Here is a 9,435-nt window from a genome sequence, read left to right as displayed (position 1 = left end):
CATACAACAGCACACACACACACACTAATCACACACACAACACAGCACACACACACACATATAAATATAAATATATATATATATATATATATATAAATATATATATAAAAGATATATATATAGTTAAATGTATATATATATATATATATAATATATATATATAAGAATATATATATATATATATATATATATATACTATATTATAATATATATATATATATATATAGAGATATATTTATAATAGGTATATATATATATAGATATATATATATATATATTGATATATATATATATATTTAAATGTATTATATTTTATATATACTCTGTATCTATTAGTTATAATATAATATATATATATATATATATATATTTATGTTATATCTCTATATCTATATATATATATATATTTTCATTATATTTATCTATTATCTATCTATCTATCTATTAATACTAAATCTAGATCCATATCTATATTATCTATCTATATATCTATATTATATGTTCTATATAGAATCTATCTTGTCGATAAGAGTGTATATATATATATATATATATAAGATTCTATATAATATATCTTTGAATATATATAATATGAATTGTATTTCACACACTATGTATATATATACTATAGATAATATTATATATTATAATAACATATATAAACTATATATATATGTAAACTAATAAACATTAATATATATGTATATCCTTCCATATATATACACATACATATATATATAGTATACACACAATACACTCATACACACACACACAACACACACACATATATTATATTATATATATATATAGATATATAATATATATATTAGACTATTACTACATGATGAACATATATATATATATATATATATATATTGTGTTTAATAAGTATATATATAATTATGCGTGTCGTGTGTGTGTGTGTGTCGTGTGTGATTCCTGTCTGTGTGTGTGTGTGTGCGTTGTTTTGTGGATATATTCGTGTAGTTTGTGTGTGTTGTGTGTGTGGCATAGTGGGGTTTTTATCTTGCCCATATGTTTATATGTATAATATATATGATGTATATAGAGTATACACACCCCTAATATATATATATATACTATATATATTTATATATATATATAAAAAAACAACAATTATATATATATATGTAATTACATAAATTGTATTCGTATATGGTATTAGAAATGTATTTATATTGATATGTATTCGCGACTATGATATTATAAATATATATATATAATATATCTACATATAGATATACTCTATATATTTATACATAATATATATATATATATATATATATTATATATATATATATATACTAGCCCAGCTCAAATACATATGTATATATATATATATCTAGATATATATAATTATTATTATTACATTACTACATAAATATGAGATCTATCTATAGATACTAACTATATTATATTCCTTTATGATAATATATATATACTTGAATATTCCTTATTATATATATATAAAATATATATATATATATTCACTCATATATATATATATATAATATATATATATATATATGAATTATCTTATGCAGTGTGTGTGTTGTGTGTGTGTCGTGTGGTGTGTGTGTGTGTGTGTGTGTGTGTGTGTGTGTGTGTGTGTGGTGTGTGTGTGTGTTTGTATATACATGGATATATATCTATGTATATATCGTATGTATAGTCGTTTATCTGCCATATTATATATATATATATATATATATATATATCTTTATAATTTATATATATATATAATTTTTAAAAGAATTTATGTCTATAATATATATAAGATGTTTATATATATATATGTTATTATAATAGAAACTGTATAATAATATATATATATATTATTTATATGTAATATATATGATATAATATAATATATATATGTATGTATATATATATCATATAATATATATATATTGACTATACGTATATATATATACGCATATATATATATATTGAATATATTCTGGGTCACTCGTTTTATTTATATGAATTATCCCTTAATGTTTTGATTTTAGGAACATGAGAGATGTACGATATTTACGTCATTTCCATTTATCTCCTAGTTTCTTACGTTCCTTTAGTTTTTAATTATTTTGATGAAGAATGTTAAACGTATAAAAACATTGAATTTTAATATGATGGCAAGCTAAGGAATCCCAATGTTAGACAGTAGTATTGCTTCAGAAAATCTAACATAACGTTAGGTAACTTTTAACTCCCAGTTTCGCTTTGTAAACTAAGCATTGGACTTTGCAAATTATCTAGCTTACACTAAATATTAGCAATTGAAGGAAACCTGTAGAATGGCAGAAAACACAACGAAGTTTTTATTTAAAAAGAGAACAAGTCGGCCAGGAGGAGGAGTTAGAAAAAGGAAAGTTAGCAGTGACGAAAGTAAGTCGGACTGGTGTCAGATCTGCCGATCTATTAAAAATCTGAAATGCTATATTACTCCATGTAATCGAGACATGCATTTAGCCTTTACTTCTCTTATATAATGGATACATTCTGCGATCCTTAACCCCCTATACCCCATAATATGTGCCCTGATATTAGAGGAGGGCATGCGGTAGATCAGGGAATTTGTTAGGTAATATGTGAATAAATTGCATTGATATATGACACAAATGTACCTTAGATTGATCATATATCTGTCAGCTGTAAGATAAAGATGTAAAAGATGTAATTTTTTTTATGATTTTAACTGCATGGCATACAGTCTGGACTGTGATGTGGTTGCCATGGCACAAAGCAATTTTTGACCAACCTAACCTTATCTATTTTAGAAGTTAGTTTACTTAACAATTTCCCTGATCTACTCTATACCTTCCACTTCTATTGGGGCCCATATTGCGGGGTATATGGGGATAATCGCAAATTATGCCTACTATATATAAGTAGTAGAGGCTGAAAAGAATCCATCAATACCACTTTTATGGTATTTAGAATGAGGCTTATTTAGAAAATTTATCTTCATAATATTTTTGTTACTAAATCCTGCACAAGGTGTACCAATGGATTCCTCTCACCCTCTACTATTATAAGGTGGATATAATCTACAGTTTTTCCTCTCTATACCCCAATCTGGGCCCTAATAGCAGGGCGGAGCGTGAAGTAGATCAGGAAAATTGCAGGGTAATATATGAATAAATTGAATTGATATATGCCACAAATATACCATAGTTCTAGAGTGTTTTCTTATGATGTTTTTATGCTGTGTTTTAAATGAAATTGATGGTCATTTCTTTTGAAAATGAATTCATCTTGGTAGGCCTCCCCGGTTTATTAACCCATTGCGGACGGGTGTCATGATATACATGACGTAGGAGCTTTGGCCTGACGACGGGCGTCATGACATTCGGGGATTTTTTATCACTATGCTATTTTATTTTGCTATGAAAAAGGAATGAGTGATGATGGCTACTGCAGTCACAATTACTATAATTACCATAATATTGTCCTAGCTTAACCCATTCCCGACGGGGGAATTCTAGCCTTGAATGTCCAAATGCCGGGGCGTTCGAATTATTAGGCCTAAATCAATTGAATGGCCGGCACAATACTGTGCCGCCCGGCAACTGGGCTTTTGAATGCGCGGTACACATGCTGTACCACCCGTCCTGTGTGGGTTAACGTCCAAAACCTAGATGGCACCACTTTTTCCTAGCACCAGCAGGAGAGAGAGCCTTGAATAGCACCCATCCACGGTCTTTAGCAAGCACCATCATTATAGAGCACAGGTTTCATTCCTCTTCCCTACCTCTTCTTGTTATCTTTATTGTAGTGGGTTATATGTTTCGTATTCGTTCATGACAGCACAAAAATACGAAAAAATAAAGTTGCCTTTTGTCCTCTCATAAAACAGCAATACTTCTATCACATTGAGTATAAAGAAAATAAGTGCTAAAGGCTGTGATATGCTATGCTATGCTCCCTTACACTGGAGTACCAAAGCAGAAGGCACTGGTGCTTGTTTGGGGACAATATAGCAAATCTATTCACATCTCCAACAGATTAATGACCAGTTCATTTGTATAGGTCTGATGATTTGAAACTCCAATATATCATTCTGTATCATCAAAACTAAAGAAAAAATTGGTACTGTGGTAGTTTTACCACAGAAAATAGCTTTTCATCTATGACATTTTTTCCGCAAATTGAAAATAAATAAATTATTTGATACAGATATATAATACTGTCAGCAATTCCTTCAATCTTATTCCTGTATTCATAAACATTTGACTGACATGCTTTTGTTTTCCCATATGTGCACTTGTTTGGAAAAGAGCCATCTATTAGAAAAAAACAAATTAAGGATGTTCAGTCTGTCTACAGACAAAATTCAAGGAAGACTAATGATAGATCAACAGGCAAATCATAATGGTTTTGTGTTCCTTATTATTTCAATTCCACAAAGCTCAACTACTTGAGCCAGTTTATAGTCAGTTGCTTATTTGCAAAAATATGTGTATTTGCAGTATTAATTTCTGTCAGGGATATACACTGGTGACACACTGGTGCTGTAGTGATTAGGAGTGGAAGTAATCAGAATCATTGTATCCACATTAAATAAGTAACCACATCTTTTGCATTCTTATTTTTCAGTAGACAGACATATATCCCATTTTATGAGATTTGTGGCACCCCCTCACCTAAAAATCCCAATTTCCAATGGGTTCCTCAAACTTATTGGAGAGGGATGTTAGGGGTTGCTAGCTCTGAAACTGAAGAAGTGCAGAGAAAATAAATGATGGATTCATTATAATCTCAGCTAAATAGAGGACATACTATTGATTTTGCCTGTGAAAGTATCATAGTCATAATAAAAAATAAATTACCAAATTTTCTTTTGACAATACTGGCGATTTTAACCATTAACCCATTGCAGACGGGGATAAATTTGCTTGCCCAGCCTCCAGGATAGGTTTTATTTTAAAGAGAGACTGCTTGAAGCAATATAATTTGAATCTTCCCACTCTCTTTCAATCATTCATTGTAAATCTACTGTAGAGTGTTTTTTGTGTTTTATTTTTTTGTGTGTTTTATTGAGTTTAGAGACATATGTGCCATATGACAGGTTCTATCAGTGCTGCTGTAGACTAAAATTATAGTATATTATCCATATTAACTCATTATTTTCTTTATACTCAGTGTGATAGAAGTATTGCTGTTTTATGGGAGGACAAAAGGCAACTTTATTTTTTCATATTTTTGTGCTGTCATGAACGAATACGAAACATATAACCCACTACAATAAAGATAACAAGAAGAGGTAGGGAAGAGGAATGAAACCTGTGCTTGTGACTGTGAGTGCCACAGTGAAAGGCATCCATATTGGCACAGGAGCACATTTTAGACACTGGGTATGGATTGAGTCACCTTCCTCTTCTCATTTTGCCTGCACAACTTTCATCGGCGGTACTTTAGAGCAAGGGTTCGTCAACTTCGTGTGTGCCATCGCTCTATATAGACAGTGCTTGCTAGAGACCGTGGATGGGTGCCATTCAAGGCTCTCTCTCCTGCTGGTGCTAGGAAAAAGTGGTGCCATCTAGGTTTTGGACGTTAAGCTAGCACTATATTACGGTAATTATAGTAATTATGACTGTAGTAGCCATCATCACTCATTCCTTTTTCATAGTACAATTAAATAGCATAGTATTCCAAAATCCCCGAATGTCATGTACGTCATGACGCCCGTCGTCAGGCCAAAGCTCCTACGTCATGTATGTCATGACACCCATACGCAATGGGTTAAAAAGCATAAAGAGTTGGTAAAGAGGGAGGTGACCTTTCCAGAGCACTTTTTAACCCGTTGATGATGGTGTGTCACACCCGTGTGACATGGCAAATTACCTGATGATGGGGCGACACACCAGTGTGACATCCCTGACGCAATATTGCATAGGCCTGGCATAGGGGGTTGCCACTTCTCGCCGTGCCTGTCGGGATTGGGTTAATATTATATGTCATAGTTCCGTTTGTATATGCACATTGAATTGGTATATTCTGTTTTTTCTAGACTTAAAAAAAAGAAAACTTTTTGTTGCCCCCTAAAATAGGCTGAGTGAAAATCACTTTGTGTTTCGGGATATTGCTCTGCAGGAAGCTACACTTGCTTGTTATATTGTAAGCTGGAGTAAATAAGGCAAATATCTACTTTGTCCTGCTATTAATGCTCATTCTTGACAGGCTAAATGAATTTAGATTAGCAAAAAACAAAAGGAAACATTTAATATAGAAGGATGTATGACAATTAATTCAGAGTTACATGTATTTGGTAAGTCAATGAAGCTTTGTAATTCTTAGTACAAGGAGTTTATTTTGCCAATAGAAAGATATATGATGGATTGCTTACAATGTGTACTGTCTACTTACAGTGGCTTATGGAATACAGACAGTAGTGATGTTATTGGACCCAGTGTTTGGAAACATGAGTTAATCTTGAAATGATGATTGTGTTAACCCATTGGTCACAGTTTTGATAAAATATGTATACAGTCGGATGGCGGGTTTACATTGTCTGGCATGGTGCCATCTGCATATACAACTGGCTCTGCCTTGGCAGCAAATCATGCCATCCGCTGTCAATGGGTTAAGATTGAGAAAAGTTATCATTACGGCCATAAAGATCACATCTAACAACACTTTTATGTATAAAAAATAATATGGGAAATGAAGGTAAGATCACAATTGCTTATCAGTGAAACTATGCTTGTGCAGCCAAGTCACTCGTATCCCATTTGGCTTTTTCTCAACACTCCTGGCTAAGGTAAAAGTTCCTTTACAGCTATTTGTGCAGCATCAGGGTATATGTGTGTGTGCTTATGGGGTTTAATATATATTGAGACCATTCTTATGTTTTAAGTGTATTTCAAGGTGTGAGAAATGTTTATAAATAGGACAAGATAATTGAACTTGATTAATGCATTGTAAAGTTATATACATTTCATGTGTATGTATGTGAACCCACTCATTGATTTGCTAGGAACATTTGATTTGAACAGTCCCAAGTCGGGAAGAAATTGACAGCATATAAACACATGCAACCAAATGATGCATGAATATGATAAGAATGATCTTGAATAGGTAAATATTGCTAAAAATATCTAAAGTCATAACTGAACTAAGTGTACTACCCAGTGTTTTCTCTCTCTCTCTCTCTCTCTCTCTCTCTCTCTCTCTCTCTCTCTCTCTCTCTCTCTCTCTCTCTCTCTCTCTCTCTCTCTCTCTCTCTCTCTTTCTTCTTTTTTTTTTTTTTTTTTTTTTTTTTTTTCTCCAAGGGAGTGAGGTTCCTGGACTGAATTTGTTGTAGTATCTATCATTTTGGTATCATTAAAGACAAGGTGTACTTTATTGTAGAGTAAACCCTACTCAATAGATTTTTTTACTTTTATTTTCTTGTTTTTGACCCTTTGCAGATGGGGGATAGATTTACTTGCCCAGTCTCCACGATAGCTTTTATCTCAGAGCAAGGCAGCTTCATGTAACATATCTTGAATTTTCCCACTCTCAGGCACCCATTCTAAAACTAGAGTCATTTTTGTGTTTTAACCCAGTCACGACGGGGGCATTCCATCCTTGCATGTTACAATGCCGGGGCTCTCGAACACATAGGCCTAAATCAGTCGAATAAACGACGCCATAAGACGTCACCCAGCGAACGGGCCTTGAATGCTTGGTACCATAGTGTACCACCTGTCCAGAGAGGGTTAATTAAGTATTGCTGTTTTATGGGAGGACAAAAAGCCACTTTATTTTTTCATATTCGTGTACTGTCATGAGCGAATAAGAAACATATAACCATCCATAATGAAGATAACATGAAGAGGTAGGAAAGAGAGAGGAAAACCTGTCCTTATGACTGTGATTGCCACAGTAAAAGGCATCCCTACTGGCACAGAGGCACATTTTAGACACTGGGCATGATTTGAGTCATCTTCCTCTTCTCGTTCTGCTTGCACATCCTCTCTCTCTTGCTGGTGCCAGACGAAAGTGGTGCCATCTAAGTTTTGGATGGTAGGTGAAACCTATTTTGCTTAATATTATGGCAATTATGACTGCAATTGTCATTATCACTCACTCATTGCTCATAGCACAACAAAATAATAGTGATCCAAAGTACCAGAATGTCATGTAATGACGCCCGTCATCATGCCAAAGCTCCTGCATCATGTATTTTATGACACCCTTACACAATGGGTTAAGGAGGTGGTGGGTTCCTGGACTAAACTTGTAATATCTATCATTTTGGTATCATTAACCCATCCCCGACGGGGGAATTCTAGCCTTGAATGTCCAAATGCCGGGGCGTTCGAATTATTAGGCCTAAATCAATTGAATGGCTGGCACAATACTGTGCCGCCCGGCAACTGGGCTTTTGAATGCGCGGTACACATGCTGTACCACCCGTCTTGTGTGGGTTAAAACCAGAAAGACAAGATATAGTTCCTCATGAACTTTTAGAATCTTGACCTACCTGGTCATCCTGGGGATGACTAAGTGCTCTCCACACACATCTAAAGTTATGTGGTTGATAGTGTTAATATCTTGACTGAAAGTGATTTTCTTATTATTAGCATAGGAGCTACTAAATATTGGTACACAATAAGCTTATCAGTTGTATATAACTACTTTCTGAATAGCTGTATTTGTATCTGATCATATTGGGCAATCTTTTTACTTTATTAACATCTGTAGTTCTTTCTTTGTTATCTTTTCTTACATATGCAGTAATTACTCTTATAGCCTTTTTCTTGATTTTTAAAAACTCACTGTTTGATGTCCAATGTACCAAGAAGCAGTAGTTTTTTTTATGTCATTATTCTTGTTCATATTTTTAATTGTTTATTTTGATAGTCTACACTGCATAGCAGATGTTAATGTACTATATGTATATAGCACAGTTATTCTGTTTTACCTTTTAAAATTACTCAAACATATTGTTTCTGTTTTCATTCATCTTCCTTATGTTCTTCTCTAAATGATTTAACAGTCATACATGAACAGTAGAAGTGGTCCTACCATAGAAAACTAGCTCCATAAGTGGCCTGCTTTAACCCACTGTGGACAGGGCGCCTAACGACCTAACTGGTCATCAGGGCGGGCAGTCTACAGGTTTTCGCCGCCCTCTCAATCAATATTTTTCCATAAATCCATCATAAAATGTGGGTTTAGGCTGACTTTGGAACCCTGTAGATCTGGAGCTAATGCCATTACAGCCATAATACTTCATGACTGTGTGCGTGCTTCAACTGTGAGCAGATCCCGATGTTGCGTCATATACACATTGACTCTTGTCTTTTAGGCCTAATTGGTGCCGACATGTATGTCATGACACCTGTATGCAATGGGTTAAGTGAATTACAGATAAATCCCTTATATGTGGTGTATATATATCAAGATTACCTACTTTTGAAC

General features: G+C 33.3%; 1 protein-coding gene across 1 annotated transcript in view; it reads left to right on the top strand.

Annotated features, from left to right (window-relative positions):
- Positions 1-2,174: 2,174 nt before the first annotated feature.
- mdlc (RING finger protein mdlc) overlaps positions 2,175-9,435 on the top strand; it is a 20,577-nt gene continuing 13,316 nt past the window's right edge. Inside the window, 1 exon segment of the mRNA XM_043002860.2 lies at positions 2,175-2,412. Coding sequence (XP_042858794.2) covers positions 2,322-2,412 — 91 coding nt within the window. The 5' untranslated portion in view covers positions 2,175-2,321.

The sequence above is a fragment of the Penaeus japonicus genome, unplaced genomic scaffold, assembly GCF_977035675.1.
Source record: "Penaeus japonicus unplaced genomic scaffold, GWHDUDI00000001_assembly GWHDUDI00000023, whole genome shotgun sequence".
NCBI classification, from domain to species: Eukaryota; Metazoa; Arthropoda; class Malacostraca; order Decapoda; family Penaeidae; genus Penaeus; species Penaeus japonicus.
The sequence above is the reverse complement of the archived record's forward strand: the minus strand, read 5'-3'. Positions and strand labels throughout refer to the sequence as shown.